General features: G+C 67.1%; 2 protein-coding genes across 6 annotated transcripts in view; one reads left to right on the top strand and one right to left on the bottom strand.

Annotated features, from left to right (window-relative positions):
* PPP6R2 (protein phosphatase 6 regulatory subunit 2) overlaps positions 1-6,932 on the top strand; it is a 92,764-nt gene extending 85,832 nt beyond the window's left edge. For 2 of the 3 annotated variants that reach the window (XM_038756138.1, XM_038756137.1), the window contains 2 exons: positions 6,501-6,638; positions 6,761-6,932. In XM_038756138.1, coding sequence (XP_038612066.1) covers positions 6,501-6,638; positions 6,761-6,812 — 190 coding nt within the window. In that variant the 3' untranslated portion in view covers positions 6,813-6,932. The remainder of the gene's footprint in view (positions 1-6,500; positions 6,639-6,760) is intronic. The other variant, XM_038756139.1, reaches the window with a different exon arrangement.
* A 2,483-nt stretch (positions 6,933-9,415) lies between these two features.
* SBF1 (SET binding factor 1) overlaps positions 9,416-26,999 on the bottom strand; it is a 30,267-nt gene continuing 12,683 nt past the window's right edge. The window contains exons 2-43 of one of the 3 annotated variants that reach the window (XM_038756227.1): positions 25,448-25,533; positions 24,967-25,104; positions 24,741-24,881; positions 24,505-24,615; positions 24,116-24,139; positions 23,738-23,843; positions 23,500-23,632; positions 23,230-23,338; positions 22,983-23,096; positions 22,650-22,727; positions 22,388-22,501; positions 22,176-22,304; positions 21,851-21,949; positions 20,801-21,005; positions 20,567-20,679; positions 20,054-20,203; positions 19,892-19,960; positions 19,605-19,763; positions 19,147-19,493; positions 18,858-19,030; positions 18,693-18,766; positions 18,213-18,408; positions 16,981-17,102; positions 16,697-16,869; positions 16,051-16,196; positions 15,739-15,952; positions 15,429-15,625; positions 14,974-15,114; positions 14,620-14,718; positions 14,308-14,385; positions 13,617-13,795; positions 13,304-13,492; positions 13,120-13,221; positions 12,844-13,029; positions 12,629-12,755; positions 12,354-12,538; positions 11,165-11,401; positions 10,938-11,045; positions 10,469-10,707; positions 10,293-10,380; positions 10,045-10,176; positions 9,416-9,934 (exon numbers count right to left, since the gene is read on the bottom strand). In XM_038756227.1, the coding sequence (XP_038612155.1) occupies positions 9,836-9,934; positions 10,045-10,176; positions 10,293-10,380; positions 10,469-10,707; positions 10,938-11,045; positions 11,165-11,401; positions 12,354-12,538; positions 12,629-12,755; positions 12,844-13,029; positions 13,120-13,221; positions 13,304-13,492; positions 13,617-13,795; positions 14,308-14,385; positions 14,620-14,718; positions 14,974-15,114; positions 15,429-15,625; positions 15,739-15,952; positions 16,051-16,196; positions 16,697-16,869; positions 16,981-17,102; positions 18,213-18,408; positions 18,693-18,766; positions 18,858-19,030; positions 19,147-19,493; positions 19,605-19,763; positions 19,892-19,960; positions 20,054-20,203; positions 20,567-20,679; positions 20,801-21,005; positions 21,851-21,949; positions 22,176-22,304; positions 22,388-22,501; positions 22,650-22,727; positions 22,983-23,096; positions 23,230-23,338; positions 23,500-23,632; positions 23,738-23,843; positions 24,116-24,139; positions 24,505-24,615; positions 24,741-24,881; positions 24,967-25,104; positions 25,448-25,533 (5,909 nt within the window). In that variant the 3' untranslated portion in view covers positions 9,416-9,835. The remainder of the gene's footprint in view (positions 9,935-10,044; positions 10,177-10,292; positions 10,381-10,468; positions 10,708-10,937; positions 11,046-11,164; positions 11,402-12,353; positions 12,539-12,628; positions 12,756-12,843; positions 13,030-13,119; positions 13,222-13,303; positions 13,493-13,616; positions 13,796-14,307; positions 14,386-14,619; positions 14,719-14,973; positions 15,115-15,428; positions 15,626-15,738; positions 15,953-16,050; positions 16,197-16,696; positions 16,870-16,980; positions 17,103-18,212; positions 18,409-18,692; positions 18,767-18,857; positions 19,031-19,146; positions 19,494-19,604; positions 19,764-19,891; positions 19,961-20,053; positions 20,204-20,566; positions 20,680-20,800; positions 21,006-21,850; positions 21,950-22,175; positions 22,305-22,387; positions 22,502-22,649; positions 22,728-22,982; positions 23,097-23,229; positions 23,339-23,499; positions 23,633-23,737; positions 23,844-24,115; positions 24,140-24,504; positions 24,616-24,740; positions 24,882-24,966; positions 25,105-25,447; positions 25,534-26,999) is intronic. The other 2 variants (XM_038756229.1, XM_038756228.1) reach the window with 2 other exon arrangements.

Below are 26,999 nucleotides of genomic sequence, written 5' to 3'. Positions count from 1 at the left end.
AGTCTTCATCCCCATTTTACAGATGAGGGAACTGAGGCCCAGAGAAGTGAAGTGACTTGCCCAAAGTCACACAGTTGACAAGTGGTGGAGCCGGGATATGAACCCGTGCCCTCTGACTCCAAAGCCCGGGCTTTTTCCACTGAGCCACGCTGCCTCTCCAGTACTTGTTAAGCACTTACTATGTGCCAGGCACTGTACTGAACACTGAGGGCGGGACAGAGCTGGAGCTGAGGGAAAGCAGAGCACAGGGGAACTGACGGTAATTATTGTACTTGTTAAGCACTTACTATGTGCCAGGCACTGTACTGAACACTGGGGTGGATACAAGCCACTCCGTTTGGACAGAGACCTTGTTCCACTTGGGGTTCACAGCGGCAATCCCCATTTTCCAGAGGAGGTAGCTGAGGCCCAGAGAAAGGAAGTGACTTGCCCAGGGTCACAGAGCAGACAAGTGGCAGAGCCGGGGTTAGAACCCATTGACCTTCTAACTCCCAGGCCCGGGCTCTATCATTCATTCATTCATTCAGTTGTATTTATTGAGCACTTACTGTGTGCAGAGCCCTGGACTAAGCGCTTGGGAAGTACAAGTCGGCAACTTATAGAGACGGTCCCTACCCAGCAACGGGCTCACAGTCTAGAAGGGGGAGACAGACAACAGAACAAAACATGTGGACAGGTGTCAAGTCATCAGAATAAGTAGAAGTAAAGCTAGATGCACATCATTAAATAGAATAGTAAATATGCCCAAGTAAAATAGAGTAATAAATCTGCACAAAAATATACACAGGTGCTGTGGGGAGGGGAAGGAGGTAGGGCTGGGGGGATGGGGAGGAGGAGAGGAAAATGGGGGTTCAGTCTTTTAAGGCCTCCTGGAGGAGGTGAGCTCTCAGTAGGGCTTTGAAGGGAAGAAGAGAGCTAGCTTGGCGGATGGGCAGAGGGAGGGCGTTCCAGGCCAGGGGGAGGACGTGGGCCGAGGGTCGACGGCGGGACAGGCGAGAACAAGGCCTAACGGTGAGGAGGTTAGTGGCGGCAGAGGAGCGGAGGGTGCGGGCTGGGCTGGGGAAGGAGAGAAGGGAGGTGAGGTAGGAGGGGGCGAGGGGATGGACAGCCTTGAAGCCGAGAGTGAGGAGTTTTTGCCTGATGCGTAGGTTGACTGGTAGCCACTGGAGATTTTTGAGGAGGGGAGTAACATGCCCAGAGCGTTTCTGCACAAAGGTGATCCGGGCAGCAGCGTGTAGTATACACTGAAGCGGGGAGAGGCAGGAGGATGGGAGATCAGAGAGGAGGCTGATGCAGTAGACCAGTCGGGATAGGATGAGAGATTGAACCAGCAGGGTAGCGGTTTGGATGGAGAGGAAAGGGCGGATCTTGGCTATGTTGCAGAGCTGAGACCGGCAGGCTTTGGTGACGGCTTGGATGTGAGGGGTGAGCGAGAGAGCGGAGTCGAGGATGACACCAGGGTTGCGGGCTTGTAAGACGGGGAAGGATGGTAGTCTACAGTGACGGGAAAGTCAGGGAGAAGGCAGGGTTTGGGGAGTTCAGTCTTGGACATGTTGGGTTTTAGATGGCGGGCAGACATCCAGATGGAGATGTCCTGAAGGCAGGAGGAGACACAAGCCTGAAGGGAGGGAGAGAGAGCAGGGGCTGAGATGGAGATTTGGGGGTCATCAGCGTAGAGATGATAGTTGAAGCCGTGGGAGCGAATGAGGTCACCAAGGGAGTGAGTGTAGATAGAGAACAGAAGGGGACCAGGAACTGACCCTTGAGGAACCCCTACAGTAAGGGGATGGGGGGGGGAGGAGGAGCCTGCAAAAGAGATTGAGAATGAACGGCCGGAGAGATGAGAAGAACCAGGAGAGGACGGAGTCTGTGAAGCCAGGGTTGGATAGCGTGTTGAGGGGAAGGGGGTGGGCCACAGTGTCGAAGGCAGCCGAGAGGTCGAGGAGGATTAGGAGAGAGTAGGGGCCGTTGGATTTGGCAAGAAGGAGGTCATCGGTGACCTTTGAGAGGGCAGTCCCCATCTACTATTCCATATTGTCAGGGCTCTGCAAACCGATGAAGGACAGGGCTGCAGTTTACCAAACCACAGGCGGAGGCGGGCAGCTGGCGAGGGCCACCCACTGAAGCCGGAGAGCAGCAGGTTTCAAAACCGACACAAGGAGACACTTGCCCCAGCTTGGGGGTGAGAGCCTGGGATCTGTTCCCACGGGGAGTCGGAAACTCTGGCAGCTCCCAGGGGGGCTTGGATGGATCCGTGGCTAATCGGACCGTGCTACGTCACTGGAGGGACAGTCAGGGATGGAGAGGGGAGAATCGGCAGTGTGGGATGGGCCATCCCCGACCGTGAGAGCGGCTGTCACAAAGGACAGCCAGCCCACGGAGGGCCGAGGCCCTGCTTTGGGAGCCAGTCCTGGACTGGATTCATTCGATTCTATTCATTGAGCGCTTACTGTGTGCAGAGCACTGTACTAAGGAACCAAAAGCCAAGCAGGGGCGTTGCTGAGGGCCTGTTCAACCAGCTCTGGGTCCCTTGTTGATTCAGCTTTGGGGTTCCCTGCTGCTGATCTAGCTCTGGGGTTCCCTCCGGATCCAGCACCGGGGTTCCCTGATGATCTAGTTCAGTTGCTGGCGTCTCAGATGTCGGGCTCCGTACCAGCTGGGGCGGCTGGCCCCAGAAATGTGACCTCCCAGCTCCGGTTCAGTGAGCTGTGCTGGAAGGAAGTACAGGGGTGTGGTCCACCAGGCCCCCGGGCAATTCAGCCTGGTCTTTCTCGACTGTGAGCCCACTGTTGGGTAGGGACCGTCTCTAGATGTTGCCAACTTGGACTTCCTAAGTGCTTAGTCCAGCGCTCTGCACACAGTAAGCGCTCAATAAATACGATTGAATGAATGAATGGGGCACCGCTGCCACCCTCACTGCCTCCGCACCCAGGCCAGACGAGCCGGGTGTGGGTCGTGGGTGCTGAGGGCTGCCCTTGGGCCCTCCGGGGGGGTGAGGGTAGGGTGCCTCCTCCAGCGGTCCCACATCAGTTCTGGGGGTGCCGCCATTCTGCCCGAGGGAACCAGCCAGAATCCGTTTCGGTGCCCTGGCACTGTTGTCACCCGACGCGAGCCGGCTTCTGTGACACTTGCGGAGCCCTTTCCGGGCGCTGAACCCGGCCCTCCTCCCAGCCACTCCCCAACACCCCGACGTCACCCTCGGGGGAAAGTGGAGAAAAGGGCAGGCCAGAGACTTGCCCCAGGGCGGCCTGCACCCCACGGTCACCTGTGCCCCGCCCCACCAGTAGTCTTCCCAGATTTCTAAGCCCCTGCCAGTCCAGGCCCCGATGGCAAAACTGCCCCATCCTGGTGTTCCGGCCCCGGCAGCGAAGCGGCTTGAGCAGGTGGGGCTCTGGCACCCCGGGGGGGGGGTGGCACCAGAGCCGGGGAACCCCCAGCCCCGGTCCCCGCACTGTTTCGCCGATGCTGGGCCGGGGCCGAGGCCCGGGGCTCCTGCCCTTTCTGGACGTGGCCGTTAGGGAGAGGACGTGCCCGAGGGCCGTCAGGCGGCCCGTGAGGAGCTGCACGTCCTCGTCCGGCCACGAGGCTCAGGCGGCCCGTGTCCCGTCTGCCTGGGACAGCAACCCCCCTGTTCCCTCGGCTCCCCGGGGGGACCCGCCCTTCTCGCTGGCCCGCTGCCACTCCTCCAGGCCCGGGGACGGGGTGCCGTCTGCTGCCAAGTCTCCTTCAGCAGGAGGTGGCCGGGGCCGTGCCCGCCCAGCGGGTCTGGCCCTTGTCCCTCTGGCCCGGGTGGGCCTGCGGGTCGCCGGCGGGGACTGGCCCACGGTGTCCATTCTTTCTAGACGCTTCCCCTGGTCCACCCCGTGGGGTGACCCGTCCTCCGGGCCCTCCGGCCCCTCCTCCCGCAGCCTCCTTCTGGCTTCTCCCCTCAGTCGGCGGCCCAGAGCCTCGACGGCTGCATCCTCCCAAGTCCGTCTTCGGGCATCGAGCAGGTCCCGGAGGTCCCGGGTAGGAATAACTCCGACTTGACCCCACCACCTTAAGAGCTGGGGCAGGTGGGAAAGTCCCCGCACCTGGGCCAGGTGTGTTGGCTCCCGGCTTCCTTCCGGCCTACCTGCCGTTGGGAGGCCCCTGGGATGCGGCGGTCAGCCGTTGCGACAGCTCCCCAGCCCTGGGGCCCTGTGCTCCGGGGTTCGGGACTGCAGCAGACCGGTTATTCTGTTTATCCACAGCTTCCTCTCCGGCCCCCTCATCCCCCTCCCGAGTGCTGCAGGTGGGTGGGAAGCGGGTCCGGCTGCTGCGCCCGGGGCTGCCGCCGATTCCTCGTTGGGAAGCAGAGCCGGCGGGAGTCAATCAATCAATCAATCATATTTATTGAGCGCTTACTATGTGCAGAGTCCAGAAAGCAGGCAGAGCTGGGGGGGTCTCTGCCACCCAGCCTGCCCCCAGCCCGGCACCGCTGTAGTCTTTACTGAGGTCCCAGAAGCTGCAGGGCGTACCGGAGACGGCACGGGCCTGGGACTCGGAAGGCCGTGGATTCTAATCCCGGGTCAACCGTATGTCCGCTGTGTGACCTTGGGCAAGGCACTTCACTTTAGTGGGCCTCAGTGACCTCATCAGTAAAATGGGGATTGAGACCGGGAGCCCAGCACGGGACTGGGTCCACCCCGATTTGCTTGTATACACCCCAGTGATGATGATGATGGCATTAATTAAGCGCTTACTATGTGCAAAGCACTGTTCTAAGCGCTGGGGAGGATAAAAGGTGATCAGGTTGTCCCACGGGGGGCTCACAACAGTGCTTAGAACAGTGCCTGGCACGTAGTGAGCGCTTAACAAATGCCACAGTTGTTGTTATTCGGTCCCGCTCCAGCTGTTCAGAGCCCCGGCCCCAGCCTGATGTCACAGCTGCCCTCAGGTGGGCTCCCGGGAAGAATCGGGCCAGGTCCAGGGAATGGGTCTCCCGGCATTCGGGAGTCCTCTTGAGGTGCGGCCACGTCGGCTCATGCCCCGGCGTTGGGGCGCACAGATGGTAGCATGATTAGCGCGCCGACCTCGAGTGCGTAATTCCACAGCTGGTACCGGGGCCTGTAATGGCCACGGCCCAGAGCCTCTTCCCCGCTGCCCCGTCTCCAGCTCGCCCGCGCCCACCTCACTCCGGCCGCTTCGGCTTCAGCGGCGGCTTTTGGAGCGTTGGCTCCGCCGGTGCGGTCCGGAGCCTGGGGCACCGCCTCGGGGAAGGGAGCCGGCCCCTCAGGCTACCGTGGCCGTCGGTCAGCGGGGTGGGCTGGCCATTCCATTGCCGTTGCCACCATCCGGGCCCCTCTTTTTCGAGATGCCGGCCATCAGGCCCTGAGGGATGCGCTCAACTTGGGAAAGAGCCGGAGGCGGTCGGCAGGGATGGGCTGCACGGCCTCGCTCCCGCCCGCACCTTCTGCTGGCAGGGCGACCCTCCCACTGGGAGGGGACTGTGGGACTGAGGTGGGGGCTCCCTAGGTTTGGGTAGTGCCAGGGTACCGTAGGCTGCCCTCGGTGTTTCCGGTCTTTGCCGCTGCCCTCAAGCAGGAAGCCCCGGGCGGAGCAGGGAACGGCTGGCCGCCCATCAGTGACGGGGTTGGCACGTGCCCGGGCAGAGCTGATTCCCGCGGAAGTTTCTGGTGGGGGCGGTGGGCCTGGGGATGGTCACTCGGCCCTGCTCCGCCACTTCCAGGGCAAGGGCCTGCCTCCTCCCCGCTGCCCCTGCCCTTGTGGTTCTGTCAGAGCGGGCGCACTGCTAGTGAGCTGGATCGTTCCCGTGAGGGTGGCAGGGGAGAGACGGGGAGGAACGCAGTGAGTTCTGCCGAGACCGGCCTCGCCGGGATCCGGGTCGGCCCGGCACCCGGAGCCAGAGCTGGAGGCTCGGAGGCCGCCCGCCAACGGCTCCGGGCCTCCTCTGCCCCGATGGCCCACCCGCGTTCCCATCTGAAGGCTTCCCTCTGGTCCCACCAGGCGCCGCACCCCACAACCCCCTCGGGGGCCAGAAGTCGGGGCTTCGGGGCCCTCCTGGGTCTTACGGATTTAGCTCCTCCTGAACCCTCCTGCCTTCCCCGGCCACCAGACGCGCCCCTTCCCTTCCCCGAAGCTGGCGGGTGTCCCGGTTGGTCCTCCCCCCAACCCGGACTTTGCCGAACGTACTTCCTTCCCGGTGCCCCGGACTCCCACAGCCCCCGGCCAGGGTACGGGGCCAGGCCGGCGTGGGGCCCGGGCCGTTCGGCCTGCCCGCCTCTACCCGGGACTTACATCAGCCAAGTCCGGGTAGCGCGCAGGTGCCAGCTGGCCCGCTCCCTCCCTGGCACGCGCGGCTCCGGGCACCCAGCCCAAGCGAGGAGTCGCCCCGGAAGCGCCCCTCCTTCGCTGATCGGTTGGAGCCCCTCAGCCCCGGCCCCCAGGGGAGCCCGGGGGGGGGGACGGCGCCACCGGACGCCCCGCTGACCCCAACTTTGATGTCCCCCCCCGCACAGCCTGACCGTCCAGAAGCTGGCCGTGACCGACGTGGGAGGAGCCGGCGAGACCCCGCCGCTCAACAGCGTGGCCCAGCCCGCCCGGCCTTCGTCCAGCGCGGCGCCCCCGGCCGGCCCCGAGACGGGCACGAAAGGCAGGTGAGGAGGGGGCCCCGGGGTGGCCGGCGTCCGGGGGCGGGGGCTGCGGCGACCCCGGCCCCGGGGTCGGACCCTCCCCGGGGTCGCCCCCGCCCACGGGCCGCCCTCTCTGCTCCCCGCAGGAAAGAGGCGGCCCAGCCGGCGCCGGAAGCCACGGTGAACGGCCCTGCTTGACGCCGCTGGGCCCACCCAGCCGGGCGGCTTCATTTACCCAAGAAAACTACCTGGTGATGCAGTTGTCTGTCTGGTTTTTTAATTTTAATTTTATTTTGTAATAAATGCTGCATTGATAAAGGGAGCGGTCAGGACCAGTCGCACCACGGCGAAAGCGCCAAACCTTTCTTGGCAACGCCCAGACTGACCTTTGCCTTGTCCGCGTGAGCATCGCGCTGTCGGCCGGCCCGGGCCCGGGCCCCGGCCCTCCCTTCCCCCCCGGCCCCCCGTGACCCCCCCCCACCCCGCCGCCGGCCGCGCTGCCCCCCTTCCGCATAGCAATAAGGCCTGATGGGACCGGGGCGCCCCCAAGCCCGGGGGGGCCAAGGACCGTGGCCGCGCCCGACGAGGACGGCGCCCGAGCAGTAACCCGCGACGGGCCCGAGGATCGAGGGGCGCCTGCCGGGAGCGGCCGCCCCAGGTGGACAGATCGACGGCGCCGGGCCCAGACCTCGAGCCGCGGGAGGCGGCCGGCCCCGCCGGGACTTGGCCAGCGCGGACTGACGGCGACCGGGGGCATTTCCGGGTCTGTTTTTAACGTTTTTAATGGATGCAGGAACAGTCACACTTTGCACTTTGTATTCAGCAACAGCGTTGGAGCAGCACGGGCGCGCCTCTGACCGCCCCCTCCTCGGGAGGCCGGCGTTCGGGGGCGGCTGTGCAGCCAGGTCAGGGTCGGGGAGCGGCCCCCACCCCCTGACCCCCTTCCCCGCAACACTTACACTGACCCGGACCCTTCTACTGCAGGGTGGACGAAGGCTGGGCTTGGCGGCCCCCGCACCCAACCAGCTCGTCTCCCCTTCCCTGACCCCCTTATCGCTTGCCGGTGGAAGGGGGGTGTGGGGGACACTCTAGCTGGGGGGGACGGACGCTGCGGTGGAGAGCCGTGTCCCCAGAGCTTTTCACAGGCACAGGTACGCACGCACACGCCCATCCGTCCGTAGACTCACACGGACACGCACGCGGTATACCCCCCCCCCCCCCCCCCCCCCCAGCTCCCCTGACCTTCGGGAGGCTCCGGTCACCCTCGGGCCCGGGCCGCCACCGTCCATTCCCTGCTTCGCTCGGCTTTGCTCGCGGCCCGGGCCCGGGCCGGTCCGGGCCACCCCTCCGGCCGGGCCTCGGATCGCCCTGCCTGGCACGGAGCCTGTTCGCTTTCGGTCTCGGTTCCGCCGGCTCCGGGCGGCGTCTTTAAAAAGCCGGAAAACCCATCCGACGTGCCGCCTCTGCGGCCCAGATCGAGCGTGTGTCTGTGTGTTTTATCCGGGGAGTGGGGAAGGGCCCGGGGAAACGGTGCCGGGTGGGTCCTCCCTGCTGGGGTCCGGCGGAAGAGACCCCCGGAGGGGAACGGTTCTGTTGCGTGCTCACCTCCCCTATGCCGGTACCCGCTGTGGGCCCGACCTCCAGTGCCCTGGCCACGCCTAGCCCACGAGGCCGTGACGGAGTGGCGGGTATTTTGACACCCAAGCCTAGGATTCTGTGGTCTAAGCCTCGATGCCGGGGGTCAGTCGGTAGCGACACCCGGCCTGAGAGTGCACATTGGCCAAGGACACGGATGAAGCCAGCACCTCCCAGAAGCCCCAGTAGAAAGGCTGACCCTGGGTGCCGGGTTGCCCACCTCCCGCCGCCTCACCTTTTCACTGCCCAGCTTGAGCCTCCCGTATCGGGCTACTCCGCCAGGCCCCAACCAAACGGGCGCGGAAGAAAAAAAGGCGGGTACAGTGGCCAGCCTGTGCCCGCAGCCCGGTGAGATCCGCTGGTGCGGTGCCCACCCAAATCCCCAAGGCGCACGAGTGGGTCAGAACAATCTAGATGCTTCTGCCCCAAAGCCTCCGCGTAGGTGTCAGACCCCAGGTGCCAAGGCTTCTTTGCCCGTCCTTTGGGTGGGTGAAGACCCAAGCCGGGGCCGGAGGGGCCGAGGGTCTGCAGGCCGTGAGGAACGCTGTGGGGACGGGGGGTGGGAATGGGGCCGGCCGGGGCCTCGTCCCCCACCGGACAGCTGCCCCTCTTCTCCACAGGGGCCTCGTCGGGACGAGCGGGAGTGGGCAGGGGCTGCTGCCTTGGTCCCAGAACCCCCACATGCTTCTCCTCACCTCTCTGTCCCCGCAGGACCGTCCGCTCAACCATCCTCACGGGTGTTGGGGGTGTTGCCATTCCCCCCGACGCCCCGGCCCAAGGGGAGGCAGAGGGAGAGGCAGGGGGGCCGGGGAGAGGTTTCCTTTTTTTATTAAATCCCATCAGTCCTCTGGTCAGACACCTGTCCCTCTAGGCACAATACATGGGGGAGGCAGGGCGGGGAGGGGGGCACATTTACAGGAACTTTCACATCCTTCAACCCCGCCACCGCCTCCGCCGTCCGTCACGGAGGGTGGGGAGGGGAGCTCGGGCTATTTACAGAGGTGTCCCCGGGGCCCCCTCCCCGGTCACCCTCCGATCCAGGCCGGGGTGAGGGGCCGGAGGGTGGGGGCGGGGGCCGTACCTCAGGGACGGCCGGGCGGGGAACTGATGGCCTGGGGCCACCGGGCCACCCCCCTCGGGGGCCGGGCCCGTGGGGGAGAGGCGGGGGGCGGGGATGGGGGCGGCTGGGGTCCCTCCCTGAAGCTGAGGCCTTGCCTCTCCCTGCCGGGCGCGGGACGGGCACGGGGGGCGAAGATGTGGCGGGCGGCTGGGGGGAGGGCGAAGCTCGGCTGGATGGGCACGGCAGCGCACCCGGGCCACCGGTTCCTGTACAGAGTCAAGTGCCGGGCCCCGGGGGCCGGGGGCGTAACACGGCCGCTTTCGCTCGGCCGGACAATACTGACCGCCCGGGGCCCCGCCGGGGCTTGTAAACATGAGCAGACGGGGGTCGCTGGCCACTCGCCACCTCCCCGACAGTGGTTTGCGGAGACGGAGGCGGGTGGGGGGGCAGGGGGTGGCAGGGGAGGGCCGCGCCGCTCGGCTTCCGACCCCGGCCCTCCCCCCGGGATCCCACTGCGGGCCGCGGGTCAGACTTCGGACAGGCAGCTCTGGATCCGGTCCACCCACTGCTGAGCCTGCACCCCGTCCTGGGCACAGAAGTTGTAAACGCGCCGGGTGGTCTTCAGCTGTGGAGGCGGACGGAGCGTGAGCAGGCCACCCCGCCTCGGGCCGGACCCCCGCGGCCCCGGGGCCCTCCAGCCTCTCCCGCCTCCGGCCCCACGCGACGCTCGCTCACGTCGAAGAAGGCCTTCTCGTCCACGTTCTTGGGGGCCCCCATGGTGGGGGCGCTGGGGGTCACGGCCTCCACCTCGCTCAGGTCGATGAAGCCCTTGCAGTCCACGTCGGTCCGCTGGTCGTAGTAACGCAGCTGCCGGGGCGGCGGGCCCGTCCGGGCGGTCGGCACGGGCCCGGCCTCCCCGGACCGCTCAGCATCCCGGGGGACCCGCCACCCCCCCGGCACCCCGCCCCGTCCCCTCCGCTCACCTGGTGTTTGGTTTTGTCCAGGACGAACCAGCGCTGTTTCCAGGCCTTCATGAAAGCCCCCTTCTTGTACAGAATCCCCTCGTACGACCTACGGGGGCACGTACGGTAGTTGGGGACGTCCGGAAGACCCCCCCTGCCCCGGCCCCAGCCACCCTCCGGCCGTCCCTAGCGGGCACCTGTTCTCGCTCTCGACCATCTGGAACTGGTTGTACAAGGTGCTGGCGCTGCGGCGGGCGCCCGCCTTGCCGCCGCCCAGGGCCGAGGCGGCGCCGGCGTCATCGCCGTCCAGGCTGAGGTTCAGGCAGGAGCCCCCGGCGCCGCCCACCCCCACCGCCGCCATCCCCTCCTGCAGGTAGATGCCCAGCGAGCGGCGGTGGTGGGACAGGCTGGACGGCAGCATCCAGCTGGGGGGGCTCTGAAGGAGTGGAGCGGAGACCGGAGGAGGGGTGAGGGGCGGGGAGGGCCTCCGAGTTGGGGGGGGAGGACCGGGAGGTGGGGTGGGGGGGGGGGGTGTTGGAGGAGCCCCTTCCGGGGGTAGGCACCGGTGGGGACCGGGAACGGGGCCTCCCGCGGTGGACGGCAGGGCTGGGGCGCTCCGTTGGGAGAGCGGGAGGTGCGGGAGGCGAGGGGGCCGCCGCCACATACCCGCCCCTCGGGCCGGGCCTCGCTCTGCCGGGCAGCCTTGACCCTGTCCCAGGTGTCCTTCCAGCGCTCCGGCCCGCGGCCCAGCTCCATCTCCAGCCGCTGCAGCTCCTGGGACCAGAGAGCCACATCAGGAGCGGGGCCGGGCTGGGAGGCAGTTGTCCCAGGCTCCCGGGACGGTGCGGGGGGGGCGTCAGGGGTCAGGGGCTTGGGCGTGAGTCCCGGCCCACCTGCAGCAGGTGGGTCAGGGCGTCAGGCTGGGCGCGGGGCCGGCTGTCGTAGCAGGGCCAGACCACCCGCCGCTTGCTGGTCTGCAGGGCCACCCCGTCCGGCCGCTCGTCCTCGGCGGGGGGCTCGGGGGGGCCCGGGCCCTGCTCCCAGTCGTACGGGGGGCCCTCGGCCAGGGTCTCCTCCGTGTAGTAGTCCCACACCTTGAGGTTCGACACGTTGCTGTAGGGGCGGAGTACCTGCGGCCCAAGGGACGGGAGGGTTAAGGCAGGCTCGGGGAAGGAAGACCGGAGAGGAGGATGGAGGAAGAGTGGAGGATGGAGGGGGAGAGGAGGATGGGAGAAAAGAGGATGGGAGAGAAGAGAGTGGGTGAGAGGAGGATGGAAGGGGAGAGGAGGATGGGAGAGAAGAGAATGGGCGAGAGGAGGATGGAGAGGGAGAGGAGGATTGGAGAGAAGAGAATGGGTGAGAGGAGGATGGAGGGAGGAGGATGGAGAAGGAGGATGGGAGAAAAGGATGGGAGAGAAGAGAATGGGGGAGAGGAGGATGGGAGAGAAGAGAATGGGAGAGGGAGGATGGAGGGAGAGAGAGGATGGAGGGGGAGAGGAGGATGGGAGAGAAGAGAATGGGTGACAGGAGGATGGAGACAGGAGGATGGAGAGGGAGGAGGATGGAGGGAGGAGAGGAGGATGGGAGAAAAGAGGATGGGCGAGAAGAGGATGGAGGGGGAGGATGGAGAAGGAGGATGGGAGAAAAGGATGGGAGAGAAGACAATGGGGGAGGAGGATGGGAGAGAAGAAAATGGGAGAGAAGAGAATGGGAGAGAGGAGGGTGGAGGAGGAGAGGAGAATAGGAGAGAAGAGAATGGGAGAGAGGATGGAGCGAGAGAGGATGGAGGGAGAGAGGAGGATGGAGAGGGAGAGGAGGATGGGAGAAAAGAGGATGGGAGAGAATAGAATGGGCGAGAGGGGGATGGAGGTGGAGAGAAGGATGGGAGAGAAGAGAATGGGTGAGGGGAGGATGGAGAGGATGGGAGAGAGGATGGAGAGGGAGAGAAAGATAGGAGAGAAGAGAATGGGCGAGAGGAGGATGGAGGGGGAGAGGAAGATGGAGGGAGAGAAGATGGAGAGGATGGAAGAAAGGAGAAAAGAAGAGGGGGAAGAGGAGAAAGACCACCCTCCGGCCCCTCACCTGGCCATCCTCGGGCGCGTACATGTAGTTGAAGAAGATGGGCGCCTTCCGGCCCAGCCGCTCGACGCAGTCCCACACGGAGCGGCACGGCTGCAGCGGCTGCTGGGACGACGACGGCGGCGGCGGTGGCGGCAGCGGAGGCTGCTGCTGGCCCCTGCGCTCCCCCTTCTCTTCGTACAGCAGCCCTGAGCCCGGACGGTCCCCTCAGTGTCCAGCGGCCCGGCGGCCCGCCCCCTCCGCCCCCACCCCCGCCCCCGCCCGGGGCCCCGGCTGACCCAGCTCGATGCGCTCGCAGTCCGAGTCGAGCAGGAAGGTGCGGAAGCGACGGCTCATGTGGTGGTAGCCGAGGAACTTGAGGTAGTACTGGCTGAACTCAAACTCCATGGGGAACTGCAGGTGGACCTGAGAGCCGCCGGCCCCGCGTCACCGCCACCCCCGTGTCACCGCCGCCCCCCGCGCCCGCCCCTCCCGCCTCCGTCCCACCGCCCACCTGGTGCACGCAGTCCAGGAACTGCAGGAAGACGGGGGCGAAGCCGCTGCTCTGGTCGGCCACGGTGTGGGTGCCGCGCTGGCCGAAGCGGTGGCCGAAGGACAGCCACTCCTTCTCCACCAGCACGCGGAAGCCGTCCAGCGTGCGGTAGTACGGGTCCGACAGCAGCTGCACCAGGGACACCACCTGCGCCCGCCGGCCGGACGCCCGCGGCTCCAGTGGCCGGCCGGGCCCGGGGACCCCCGCCCCCCGGCCCCCGCCGCCCGGCCCCCGCACCTGGGTGGTGATGTCCCATCCGTCCTCCAGGCTGACCAGGACCGAAGAGCCCGAGTCCAGCAGTTCCACCACCAGCACAGACAACTGCAGAAGCTTGTGGATCTGGGAGGGGGCGGGCCGCGGTCAGGGGGGGTGGGCGCCGCGGGGCGGGGGGCGCCGGGGGCCGCCGCGGGCGGGCACCCACCTGGCCGAGCCACTCCGACTCCTCCAGCGAGCGCAGGTAGGTGGGGTTGCCCTCGTTGGGCGCGGAGCCGGGCGGGCAGCCGGGCACGCAGGCTTTGAGCAGTTTCTTGAAGCTGGCTTTGACGTGCCGCACCTCGAACACCTCGATGGGGACCAGCTCCCACTGATGCAGGGGGTCCGGCTTCACGCCCTGGCCGCGCCCGCCGGGCACAAACACGCCCCCGGGGCCAGGTCAGAGCCGGGAGCCTCCGCTGACCGCCCCCGTCCCTGGCAGCCCTCTTCCCCCACGCCCCCCGGGCCCCCGGCCAGGTCACCTTGAGCTGAGACTTGTCCCCGATGATATAGAGGGCAGCCCGGGGAGGGTGGAGGAAGCCCGGTTCGGGGGGCCCCCCGTTGGGCTGGGGGCTCAGGAGCTCCTTCGCCGCCAGCCGCGAGCCCACGTCCACGCCGGGGCCGGCGCTGCGCCCGCTGACACGGATGCTGCCCCACTTCCCTGTGGGGAGGCCCGGGGTCAGGGGGCGGGGGCCGGGGAGAGGGTCCGCAGGGGGCCCGGCCGGCGCTTACTTGGGAGGCTGGAGCCGAGCCAGGAGATTCCCCGGCCTCCAGAGGGGACGGGGACGCGGTGGGGGACGGGGACATGGGGCTCGGGCAGCAGGGGTGTGGGAGGGGAGAGGTCAGCGCCCCAGTGGGCGAGGTCATCATCCGGGACGGGCACGGATGGGCTGAGGCGGCACCCACGGGGTCGGGGTGGGCAGGATTAGCACCCAGAGGGGGTCGGGACGGGCAAAGTTAGCGCCCAAGGGAGGGCACGGTGGGCAGGATTAGCACTTGGGGGGCAGGGTTAGTGCCCAGGGTGGGTGTCCGGGGGTAGCAAGCAGGATTAGTGCCCCAGAGGGCAGGGCGGGAAGGGTTAGCGCCCAGGGTGGGGCAGGACGGGCAGGGTTAGCGCCCGGGCCATGCACACGGGGCATTAGTGCCATACAGGCCGGCAGGCCGGCTCAATACCTCGGGGACTGGTCCTTCTGATGCCCGGGGTGGCCATGGGACCAGACAGGGTGGTCACCCCGGCTCTGTGGCTGGGCACTGGGGGGGGGGGGGGGGGGGGGCACAGTGTGGGGAGTCAGTTGGGGAGCCAGAGTTGTCTCCCCAGCTTTCTGGGGTTCCCTCCCAAAACTGGGACCCATTTGGAGGCAGCGGCGAACGCGCTCTGGTCGTGGCAGAAAAGGCGCTTGGGCGACCACTTCCAGGGGGCCCAAGGCGCGGGGACGGCGGGAATCCTGCCCGGGCGGAGGGGACGCGGCCGAGTCGGGCTCTCACCTCCACGGCTCGCGCCGCCGCCACCGTCCTCCTTCCCGCCCATCACCTGCTTCATCAGGGAGCTCAGCCCGGCCGGCCGGGGTCTCCGCTCCGAGGGATCTGCGGGGGCACCAGACCCCAGCTCTGACGGGGCCCCCGGCCGGACCCCCGGGGGAAGGGTGAGTGGGGGGGACGTGGTGGCCGGAACGGGGAACGGGCAGCTTGCTGGGCGGCGGGGAGATAGACAGATGCGCGCACGCAAACGTGGTGTCTTGGTGGGAGGGAATGGGGAGAGCGGGGGTCTTCCCTCGCCCGGGATCCCGGGCTAGTGACCCCGTTGGGCGACTGCCCCGGGCCCCCGCGTCCCGCCCTCACCGTGGCCGGCCATGTGGGCGGAGGAGAAGCCGCTGAGCGTGTTGCGGCCGGAGGCCTCGTGGCCGCGGTGGGTCAGGCAGCTGACCACGGCCTGCAGGTAGCTCTCCTGCTCCTGGCTGCTGGAGTCCACCGGCGACTGCCCTGCGGGGGCCGAGGGGAGGGGGCCGCGTTCTCCATCTGGGGACGGGGCCGGGCCCAGGCTGCACGGGGTCCGGGGCGGGGGCCATTCGGAGTGCTAGTCACCGTTTCGATTCAGTGCTTACTGCGTGCAGCCCTGAGCCCGGACCGGTCCCCTCGGTGTCCCGTGGCCCGGCGGTCCAGCCCGCCCCACAGGTGAGCCGCGGTCTCCGCCCCTCGGGGGGCTCGCGTCCGAACGGCTGGGGCGAGGGGAATTGGGGAGGGGCCCAGGGTGGGAAAGGGGAATCAGGGAGGGTGGAGGATGGGGAAAGGGGTACCTGGGGAGGGGGCGTTCTGGGCCTTGAAGAGGCTGACGACGCCCTTGGCGTGCAGCCCCCCGGAGCGCAGGAGCACGGCCCGCGAGCGCCCGCTCCGCCAGCACAGCACCGGGAAGCGGCCCTGCCGGTAGCAGCGGGACACCTTCTGCAGCGCGTTGTCCTGTACGCTCTGCGGCACGATCAGCACCCCGGGGTAGCTGGCGGCGGGAGAGTGGGGGCAGAAGGAGGGGCCTCAGGGCCGGGCGCCTCCCCCTCCCCGCGGTGGGCGCGGCGGCTGGGGGGGGGGGGGGGGGGGCGGCGGCGGGCTCACCTGCGGCAGACGGCGTACATGCGGTTGACGGTGGAGATGCGGAAGGGCTGCTCGTGCTTGGCGCGACTCAGGCTGCTGCTGAGCGTGCCCAGCCCCAGGCGCTGGTAGTCACGGCAGCAGGCCCGGTCCACCAGGTGGCTCAGGGTCAGGCGGTCGGACGGCTTCAGGCCCGCACCGCCGGGGGTCAGCGTGCCGGGCTCCGCCTCCTCCGACACTGCGCGGGCACAGGGCCGTGGTGGGCAGTCGGGGCCTCGCCCGCCCCGCCGCCTCCCGGCCCCGGCCCCTCCGGCCCGGCCCGGGGCCCCCGCCCACCTGAGATGGGGTCGTCCGGGTCATCGGCGCCGTGAGCCGGCTGGGACAGCAGGGTCCCCAGGCTGGGCGGGTGGTATTTGCGGCGGCTCTCGTGCTGGCGGCCCATGGTCTTCTTGGCGTTCTTCATCAGGTTCCGCGACAGCGTCCTGGGGTGGGCGGGGGGGGGGGGTGTCAGGACTGTGGCCGGAGACTCCTCCCGCCACGGCTGCCCCCAGGTTGCTCCCGGAGTCCAGATGCCCTCGCGGCCTGGGCCGGGGGGCTCCGGAGCTCCTCTTAGTCCAGTGCTCTGCACACAGTAAGCGCTCAATAAATGCGATTGATGATGATGATGACGCCGGAAAGGTGGGGACCGAGCCCGGCCCAGCGCGGACACGGTGGGCTGGACCCCCGCCAGCCGCTGCCCGGCTTTGGTCTGCTGAACGGGGCACAGCGCGTGCAGACTCTAAGCTTTCGGGGGGCAGGGGTCTCATCTGCCAACTCCGTCGTCCTGTACTTTCCCTTGTGTTCTGCACACGGGAAGCGCTCTATAAATAGCGGGGTCCGCCCCCGTCGGTCCGTCCAGCCGAGGAACCTGGAGTTGGGCCCAAATCTCCCCGCCGCACCGTGCCCACGGTGTGGGGGGGTCCGGCCCTGGGAGAGGGGCTACCTGAGGGAGGGGCTCTTCTCTTTGGAGCGGGGCTGCAGGGTGGGGGCGGGCTGGCCGGCGCTGAAGGCGAAGGTGTTGTGGACGTGGGTGGGGAAGCGCAGCTTTTGAAGGTGCTTGCGGAAGGTCTCGGCGCTGTCGGAGCCCACCTCCTCGTCGAAAGCGATCTTCAGCAGCTGGGGGCCGGAGGGGGGCCGGGGGTCAGGGTTCAAGGCGGCCCACCCGTCTCCCCGGGGCGCGGTGCGGCCCGTGGGCAGAGGGGAGGGGAGGGGAGAGGCAGGGCGCACCTGGAAAGTGCAGGAGCGCAGCCGCAGCCCGTCCAGCTGGCACTGGTCCACCTGGACGCTGATTTTCTTCTCCTTGGTCAGCGCAGCCACGGGGAAGGAGCGGACCACCCCCTGCTCCCCCACTGAGGGGCACGGCCGGGGAGCGGGAGGCCAGTCAGGGGAAGGGGCGGGAAGGAGCGGGCGCTCACAGCCGGCGGGGAACCGGACTAGGAGCCGGGAGGTCCGGGGAAAAAGTCTAGAAAAGCGCTTGGTGCCGTGCTCTGCGCACAGTAAGCCCTCAATTCATTCCTTCATTCGATCATATTTATTGAGCACTTACTGTGTGCAGAGCACTGTGCTGGGCACTTGGGATGTACAAGTTGGCGTACATATTTATTCTATTTATTTTATTTTGTTGATATGTTTTGTTTTGTTCTCTGTCTCTCCCTTCTGGATTGTGGGCCCGCGGTTGGGTAGGGACCGTCTCAAGATGTTGCCAACTTGGACTTTCCAAGCGCTTAGTACAGTGCTCTGCACACAGTAAGCACTTAATAAATACGATTGATTGATTGACTGTACTTCCCAAGTGCTTAGTACAGTGCTCTGCACAAAGTGCTCGATAAATACAACTGAATGGATGAATATAGATGTTGCCAACCTGTACTTCCCAAGCGCTTAGTACAGTGCTCTGCACACAGTAAGCACTCAATAAATATGATTCAATGAATGAACTATTCTATTCTAAAATTCTTCTAGACTGTGAGCCCGCTGTTGGGCAGGGACCGTCTCTATATGTTGCCAACTTGCGCTTCCCAAGCGCTTAGTACAGTGTTCTGCACACAGTAAGCGCTCAATAAATACGATTCAATGAATGAATGTAGATGTTGCCAACCTGTACTTCCCAAGCGCTTAGTACAGTACTCTGCACACAGTAACTGCTCAATAAATACAATTCAATGAATGAATGTAGATGTTGCCAACCTGTACTTCCCAAGCGCTTAGTACAGTACTCTGCACACAGTAACCGCTCAATAAATACGATTCAATGAATGAACTATTCTATTCTAAAATTCTTCTGGACTGTGAGCCCGCCGTTGGGTAGGGACCGTCTCTATATGTTGCCAACCTGGACTTCCCAAGCGCTTAGTCCGGTGCTCTGCACACAGTAAGCGCTCAATAAATACGATTGAATGAGTGAATGAATGAAATAGTCGGGGTTCCAGGGACAGGTGAGGAGAGGGGAAGGTCCTCACCCAGGGGGTCGGTGGGCAGTCCGGTGAAGATGACCCGGTAGGTGGTGAGGAAGATGGCACCCTCCGCAGGCAGCAGGGCTGGCCCGCCGACGTTGCCCCCCGCCCCTTCCTCCCGTCCGTCGGGCATCAGGTAGACCCGCAGGCCCTCGAGTACGCACTCCTCGCCGGGCAGCAGGGTCGGGCGCAGCAGTTTGGGCTACGGAGGCGGGGAGGGGCACGGGGTGGGGGGCTCAGGAGGCCCTGGTCCCACCTCCGGCCCCCGCGCGCTGCTCTAGACGGTGAGCCCGCTGTTGGGTAGGGACCGTCTCTATATGTTGCCAACTTGGACTTCCCAAGCGCTTAGTACAGTGCTCTGCACACAGTAAGCGCTCAAAAAACACGACTGAGTGAATGAATGAATGCTCTGCCCAGGGCTCCTCCTGAGGTCCCCTTCCCCCAGCCCCGTTGGGCTCCTCCCTGGGCCCCCGACCGCCCGCTCACCTTCTGGATGGGAGGGAGGCGTTTGCTCTCTCTGTGCACGGCGTCCAGCGTCTCGATGTGCATCTGGACGATGTCTGCCCGGACATAACCGCCCTCAGTGCCGGCCCCTTGGGTTCCCCCGGGCCCGGCTACCCGGCGCCCGTCCCCCGGCCCGCCCCCCAATACCTGGCACCATGCTGTGCAGGCTCTTGAGATGCTCGCTGGTGACGCCGCTCTCGGTGCAGACCTTGTCCACGAAGCGGTTGATGAACCTCACCACGGCGCCCGCCGCGTCCGAGCCCTCCGCGTCCTCGAACCCGCTCTCCGTGTCGTAGCTCTCGGCCACGCTGCCCGCCATGCTGCCGGGACCGGAGGCAGGGGCTGGCGCCGGACCGGCCCCTCCGCCCCCTGGGGCTCGGGGCCCCGGCCGGCGGCCCCGGTCCGTCCCTCCCTCCGGCCGCCCCCGGCCGCGCACCTGTTGGTGACGAGGCTGTTGCTGACGCTGTCGGCGTCGGCCAGCGGGGTCCCGCGCGCCAGGCGGCCCTTGCTGGCATCGAGGGGCAGGAGCAGGTAGCTCATGCGGTTGGCGTAGTGGATGGCCTGACTGTACACGGTGCTCTCCTCCTTCTGCACCAGCTCCTGCTGCTTCTCCCGGGTCAGCGTGGGCCACAGCCGCCGCTGCTCCGCCGCCACCTCCAGCGCCGACTTCTCCTCCTCCTCCTCTTCCTCCTCCTCCGGTGGCCCCCCGCGGTCCTCCTCCTCCTCCTCTTCCTCTTCCAGCAGCGTCACCCGGCCGGCCGGCCCCTCGCTGTCCGGCGCCGCCTGCCACACGGGCGTCAGCGCCGGCCCTCGCTCCCGCCACCCGACCCCACCCCTGATCGTCCTGGCAGCGCCCCCGCCCCACCCACCCCCTCCCCGGGGGTCCGGCGGTACCCGCGCCACGGGGCTGTTGCCGCCGGGATCCAGGTAGAGGGCACGGATGTGGGTCTGCACGTCGCCGTAGAACATGGCCTCCCAGAACTGGGGGGTGGTCCAGACCGTGTGTTCCTGCACGCAGCTGTACGCGAACTGCGTCACGCCGGGGCTCAGCTTCTGTGGGCCGGAGGATGGGGTGCGGGTCACGACAGCGGCTGGGGTTGGGCGCTCGGCCAGGAGCCGGGCGAGTCCGGCCGGCGGACGTAGGGCGGGACGGCCCGGCCCCCAGCCCCGCTCTCACTCACCCGGCAGAAGGCCGTGACCAGGGGCAGCAGGGCGGCCGCGATGCCGTGTTCGTCCGTGGCCGCGCAGTCCTGTGGGCGGGGACGGAAGCCGGAGTTCCCCCTCCGCGGCCCGGCCCGCCCGCCCGCCCACCCGGCGATCACGGGCCCCGGCGGCCCCCGCACCTGCAGGCAGGAGTTGATCATGCGCACGACGTAGTCGAACTGCTGGTGGTCCAGCACGGAGCGGTTCTGCTGCACGTGCAGGTGCAGCTCGCGGGTCAGGCAGCGCCGGGCGGCCCGGCCCTTCAGCGCCCGCAGCACAGCCGGGAGCAGCTGGGGACGGGACGGGGCGGCTCATGACGCCCAGAGGCGCGGGGGTGGGGGGTGGGGGGCGGGGAATCAATCAATCAATCATATTTACTGAGCGCTTACTGTGTGCAGAGCACTGTACTAAGCGCTTGGGAAGTGCAAGTTGGCAACATCTAGAGACGGTCCCTACCCAACAGTGGGCTCACAGTCTAAAAGGGGGAGACGGAGAACAAAACCAAACATACTAACAAAATAGAATAGATATGTACAAGTAAAATAGAGTAATAAATATGTACAAACATATATACAGCTGAGGACGAGGACCCAGGGACCCAGAGGATGGGGGCATCGGGGAGGACGAGGGAAGGATCGGGTGGGGGGGGGCACCTTCTTGGCCTCCAGCATCTTGCCCTCGAAAGTAAAGGTGATGCAGTTGCGCACGACCTCGAGCCTCCGCGCGTTGTTGACCTGCAACCCGCCATTCCGCTCCACGATGGCCGCTGGCGGAGGAGGGACGGGGGCCGGTCACACCCTCGCGGGGCTCGCCGGATCTCGGACCCCCCCCCCGCCCCGCACCCCGAGTCCTAGCCACCCCCTAGCCAAGGCCCGGCCCGGCCCTACCGATGGGCGGGCCAGAGGGCACCAGGGTCTTCTTGGCCGCCCGCACCGCGGGCGGGGCGCCCTGCAGCTTGGCGCTGGCCTGGTCGATGATCCACTGCACCGTGCTCTCGTCCAGCCGCGGGAACGGCCGCGGTGCCCGCTGCAGGTGGCCGCCCTCGGCCGGCTTCTGCACTTTGTGCATGGCCACCGCTGGGTAAGGATTCTCCTGGGAGGAGGAGGAAGGGACGGGAATGGACGGGGAAGGAAAGAGGAGTTGGAGGGGAGAAGAAGGGGGGATGCGAGAGGAGGGCCCAAGCTGAGCCCCCCTTCTTCCTCTCCTCCTCCCCATCCCCCCCGCCCTACCTCCTTCCCCTCCCCACAGCACCTGTATATGTTTGTACAGATTTATTACTCTATTTTACTTGTACATCTTTGCTATTCTATTTATTTTGTTAATGATGTGCATTTAGCTTTAATTCTATTTGTTCTGACGACTTGACACCTGTCCACATGTTTCGTTTTGTTGTCCGTCTCCCCCTTCGAGACTGTGAGCCCGTTGTTGGGTAGGGACCGACCAACCAACCTGTATATATGTTTGTACATATTTACTACTCCATTTATTTATTTATCTTACTTGTACATATCTATTTAATTTATTTTATTTTGTTAGTATGTTTGATTTTGTTCTCTGCTTCCCCCTTCTAGACTGTGAGCCCGCTGTTAGGTAGGGACTGTCTCTATGTGTTGTCGACTCGTACTTCCCAAGCGCTTAGTACAGTGCTCTGCACACAATAAGTGCTCAATAAATATGATTGATTGATTGATAGGGACCGTCTCTATATGTTGCCAACTTGGATTTCCCAAGCGCTTAGTACAGTGCTCTGCACACAGTAAGCACTCAATAAATATGACTGAGTGAATGAATATATGAATGAGGAGGTAGGAGGAGGCATAGAGGGAGGAGGAAGGGGGAAAAAGTGATGGAGGCAAGGAGAATGGGGAGAAGGGGTGGTGGGGGGTGGGAGGATGAACCCCAGCAGGCCCCACCCCGCCCCCTCCGTGGCCTCCTACATTCTTGTACAGAGCCTCTGCCAGCTCCTTCACATTCCGCAGGACGCGCTGGGGCTGCTTCTCCTCGACCCCGATGGGCTGCACCTCCTGGGCCACCAGCTGGAGGTGGGCCGGGGGGAGAGGGAGCAAGGGTCAGGGTGACGGGGAGAAATACGGGGAGCTCCCCCCCTGCCTTTCACTCCACAGTCCTCGATTTGGGGGGCTGGGCGGTCGGGGTGTCCCATCCCCCGAGGGCCTGGCGTCATCCTCTGTGCCGCCCCCAGCCCGGATCCAAGTCCCCTGCCCACCCCCAGTCCCAGGATGAGGCCCAGCCCCGGCGCGGTACCTCATCGAACAGGTCGATGGGGCGGAATGGGTCCCCACGTTCGGAGATAAAGCCGGCAAACGCCATTCCCTCCAGCACCTTGGGCAAGAACTCATCTTCCACTAGGCCTCGCTGCCCCAGGAATGCTGCCTGCAGGGGCGGGCAGATGGTGAGTGTCTGGCCCGGCCCCCCGCCCCGGGCCCCGGCCCCCGGCCCCCGGCCCCCGGCCCCACCTTGTGGAAACGCAGCACGGGCTCCGGGTGGATGCGGACGAGGTGCAGACACCAGCGGTAGCCCTGCAGCAGCTGGGCAAACAGGCGCAGGAACACCGCCCGCAGCTCCTTGTCCTGGGGGCGGGGCCCGTTCAGAGGGGCCGCACCGCCCCCCCCGCCCCCGTCCCTTGTCCCCGGCAGGGTGACCGCGACGCCCCCTCCCCGCACCCTCCAGGGAGAGACCACCCCTCTCAGGCCACCCCCCCATCCCACCCCCCGGTACCTGCATCTTGAGGGATTGGGGGGAACTGGAGGGCGGGGGGAAGGCCAGGTCAGCGAGCTCCAGCTCAGGGTCCAGGACCTGAGGGCCCAAGGGGAGGTCACGGGGCGGGGGGCCACCCCACGGGATCGGCCGCTCCCCAGGGTGGCTGGTGAGACCTCCCACCGAGGCCCCACCCGCTTCACCACGCACAGGGCCTAATGGGTCCGCGACTGGGCGAGACCTTTCCCCCCAGGCCTCACCCCCTGCTCACCACGCGCGGGGCCCGGAGGGGGAGGGGGTGTCTGTGGTGGGGTGAGAGCCCCCCACCCCCGGGCCCCACCCCACCCCGCTCACCATGCACAGGGCCCGGTGGGTCTGGCCATGCAGTGGCTCGGGGAGCGGGGGGACGTGCACACACTCGGGAACGGTCACCGTCCCCCCATCCAGGTCCGCGATGATCACGTCCAGCTGCAGGCGGGGTGGGGGGAGACGGTCAAGGGGGCTGGGACCGCCCCCGCGGGCGGCCACGATGCCCAGCAGCCCCGGGCTGGATGGGGCTGGTCGGGGGAGTCCGGGGGGCTGGGGGCCAGGGGTTCCTCACCAGCTCCTGAGTCTCAGCCTGGAAGATGGAGTTGACGCCGATGACGAAGGGGGTCGGAGTGCTCAGCACCTCCAGCAGCTGGGCCGGCAGGATGGGCACGTAGGTGAAGCTGCCATGGGAAGGAGGCTCAGCGGGGGGCGGGGCCGGGACGTCCGGGGGGCCCGAGGATCCCGGGGAAGGAGCCCGGCCGGGACTCCCGGGGGGCCCGGGAACCAGGGGAAGGGGCCGGGGAGCGTGGGAGGAGGCGCCGGCGGGGCCCCTGGGGCCGACCTGTACTTGAGCGGGAAGAGCAGGGCGAGCAGCCCACGGCAGGCGTCCGTGAGGCGCTGGTAGCTGCGGGACAGGAAGAGGATCTTGTGTTCCGTGAGACAGGCGCAGAACAGGGTCAGCACGTTGGTGATGCCTGAGGGGACGGGGGGCCCGAGTTGGGGGTCAGCGCCGGGACCCCGTCCCGGCCCCTTCCCCCGCGCCCCCCCGCCGCCACCGATCGCCCTCGGGTCCGGCTCACCCAGCTGGCGGAAGAGCAGGGCGACGCTGCAGCAGCTGACGGGCAGCGAGTCGCTCAGAGGCGTCTGGATCACCTGGCGGTCACCGACGCCTAACGAGATGGTCCTCTGGAGGGAGAGGAGGACGGTTGGGGGTCGGAGTCAAACCGGGGGGGTGGCGGGGGGAGCTCAGACGGCCTCGCCCCCGCCCCGGGGGCTGCCCAGGGAAGGGTCAGGAGACATAAGCCAGGGGACCAGGGCAGTCCCGGGGGCAGAGGCGGGCCCAGTGAGGGCCATCTGGGGACCCGGCCCGCACAACCCTTGCGCCCCCCGCCCCCCAAGCCGTGCTGGACAGAACCACCCCGGTGGTGGGCTGAGGGGCAGATGGGGAAGACGCATACCGCTCCTTCCTCTACACAGTCCGGCTGCACGGGACAGACAGACAGACGGACAGACAGTTAGACGGCCTGCCGGGCCCCCCCCCCCGACAGGCAGGGATGGGGACGGGCCACAAAGGGACACACGGAGGGGTCAAGCTGGGAGGAGGGGGTGCCACACGCAGACAGACACTGGGGAGGACGGACGGGAGGCCGCCCTGGGGCAGCCCCGACGGGCGGCGCGGGGACCAGACCCACCCCCACGGCCTAGGCCGGGGGATTCCCCCGCCCCCCCTCGGGATTCCTACCCCTCTGGATTCCCCCGCCTACCCAGCTGGGGACCGCTGGGGCCCACTTCTGGCAGGGGGGAGCGGCCGAGAGCCCGAGGCCGCGGCCCCCCGCGCGCCACCCACCTGTGCGCCCCCCGCAATGGGGACGAAGCAGGTGAGGAGGTTGCCCACGAGGTTCTCCAGGGACGTGCTCAGACCCTCCACGTGGACCGTGTAGATGAGGCCCAGGCTGTTCTGCGGGGGCCGGGCAGTGCCCGGGAAAGGACGCGGAGCCTCAGGGCTCGGTCCCCCCCTGCTCCCCGGGACCTCGGCCCCCGCCCGCCGCCCGCCCGCCTCCCTCCCGCTCCCCGCCGCCTCACCCTGAACACCTCCGAGTGGTCCAGCCGGGACACCAGCACCAGCGTCTTGGGCGCGAACAGCTGTGGCGGGGAGGCCGGGGGCCCAGGGGCGGACCCCCGCGCCGATCTCTGCCCCTCCTCGGCCTCACTCTGAGCGTGAGCCTGCCGACACAGAGCCCGCGGGCTCGGGGCTGCTCTTCTCGGCCAGACCCGGGCCCCCCGCTTCTCCCGCCCCATCCCCACAGACCTGAGCCGCCTCCACGGGCTCCCAGAAGGTGAGGCAGGCGCAGTAGTGGCGCTCTGAGTTGATGTCCGTGAGGACGGCGATGGAGAAGGTGGGTGGGCTCCGCTCGGGGCACAGCTGCCACCCGCTGGGCTGGCAGAACTATGGGGACAGGCAGTCATTCATTCAATTGTATTTACTGAGCGCTTACTGTGTGCAGAGCACTGGGAAGTACAGTCCCGACGGGGCTGGGCACCGGCCGGAGAGCAGACGGGTTGTCCCCACCCAAGTCGTGACCTCCAGCCCCTGGTTTGAGACAGGTTTGGGGGGCGAGGGGGGGAAGGACGACGCGCAGAGGACAGCAGACGCGGCAGAGCCCGGAGGAGCTCCAGGACCCAGCCCCGCTATGGGCTCTGGGCCCGGTGGCCGCTGGTCCCCGCAGGTGACCCCGCCGACCCCACAGGGTCTCCGACCCTCCCCGTCCCCCCCAGGCCCCATCTCTCACCAACTCGATGCCCTGGGGGAAGGGGTTGTCGGCCCAATCTTTCTCCGGGAAGCGCTGCAGGATCTGGCCTTGGCCTTGGCCGCTCCCTGTGGGCACAGCAGCGGGCGGCCATCAGGGTCCGGGGCGGGCAAGCGCTCCCGGCCAACGCCGGCCACCGAGACCACTCAAGCTGCCGCCAACCCCACCAACTCGGGCTCGGACCCAGCGGCCGGCTCAGCCCGGCTCCTACCTCGAGGCGGGGCTTGAGGCCTGGCAGCCCCTGGGCCTTTGCTGACCACCTCTTCCTCCAGGCAGCCTCCCCTGACTGATCAACAACCCCCATGGCCCTCAGCTGCCGCCGCCCATCACCTCAGCACTCCTGGCTCTGCCAGCTGACAGAAAGAGTTCCTCGTGCCCATCGGGATGGGGCTGCCACTTCTCGGTGAGCCGACGGGGCTCCGCGGGGCAGGGACCACGTCTCACTGTGGGCACGTCCCTCCCATGGGGCCCAGTAGACTCAGCCCAGCTCGATGGCAGGCTGGGGGCTGCCCGAGGAAGAGGGGACTGCAGGCCCCCGGGGAGCCAACAGGCAAGGCAGTGGGCCCAGTGACGGGACCTCGGGCAGCTGAAGCCCACAGGCCGGAGAGGTCCTCCACCATGCTTCGGCAGGAGGCTGGTTTGCCCCCGGCCGGAGAGGCCCTCCACCACGCTCCGGCGGAGACCGGGCCCTGGGAGGCCAGCAAAGGCCTCCTCGAGCGTCCCCGCGGCCGGGGCCGGCCGAAGCCCCAGAAACCAGCCTGGGGGTGACCATCGTGGCTGCGAGTCAGGGGCCCCTCTGTCATCCGTGTTTCCGGTCTGCGGGGGTGATAGCCGGGGGTACTCGGGGGTCCATCAGGGCTGGTTCCCCTGGGCCCGTTCTGACCCCAATTACCTCATCCCCACCAGGTAGACTGGACGTTGGGTGGAAGTTGAGCTTTCCCTCAGCCCACCCCAGCTGACCTCGCCCCACTCCACTCCCTAGTCCGACCCACCCCATTCTGCCCCCACCCCACCCCACCCCCGGGCTGACTCAGGCCTGCCAACCCCTCCCCCCACACCGGGCACCCAAACCGGCAATTTCCACTCAAAATAGCTGGTGCGGGGGCGCCTCACAACAAGCCTGGGGCTCCGGGAGGGGAGGGCTCCGGGGTCCGAGACACGGGCGGGCCGTGGGAGACGGGGGGCGGGAGCCGGGCCAGGGGCAGAGAGCGGCCCCCAGTCCCCCCATCCGGGGCCGGCCCCTTGCGGTCACTGGGCCTTGGCTCCGCCCAGTCCCAGGGGCGGCGGGGGACCCACCGGTCTGGGTCCCCCGCCGGGGCAGTGCCCCCAGCCAGGCCTACACTTCCCAAGGGGCAAGGTCTACGCTTTGCCCTCCTCCACCCGAACAGGCGTTCGGCGACGAAGGGGGTCCCTCCCGGCCCCGCCGCGCAGCAGACGGGGACACACACTGCCCCTTTGTGTGGCTCCGGGGAGCCGGGAATGGGCCGCCAGGCGTGCCAGGCGTGCCAGGCGGGAGCCGGCGCTGCAGGGGGTT

This window comes from Tachyglossus aculeatus, chromosome 14, assembly GCF_015852505.1.
Source record: "Tachyglossus aculeatus isolate mTacAcu1 chromosome 14, mTacAcu1.pri, whole genome shotgun sequence".
NCBI classification, from domain to species: Eukaryota; Metazoa; Chordata; class Mammalia; order Monotremata; family Tachyglossidae; genus Tachyglossus; species Tachyglossus aculeatus.
Note: the sequence above shows the minus strand (reverse complement) of the source record. Positions and strands in the feature narration are given on the sequence as shown.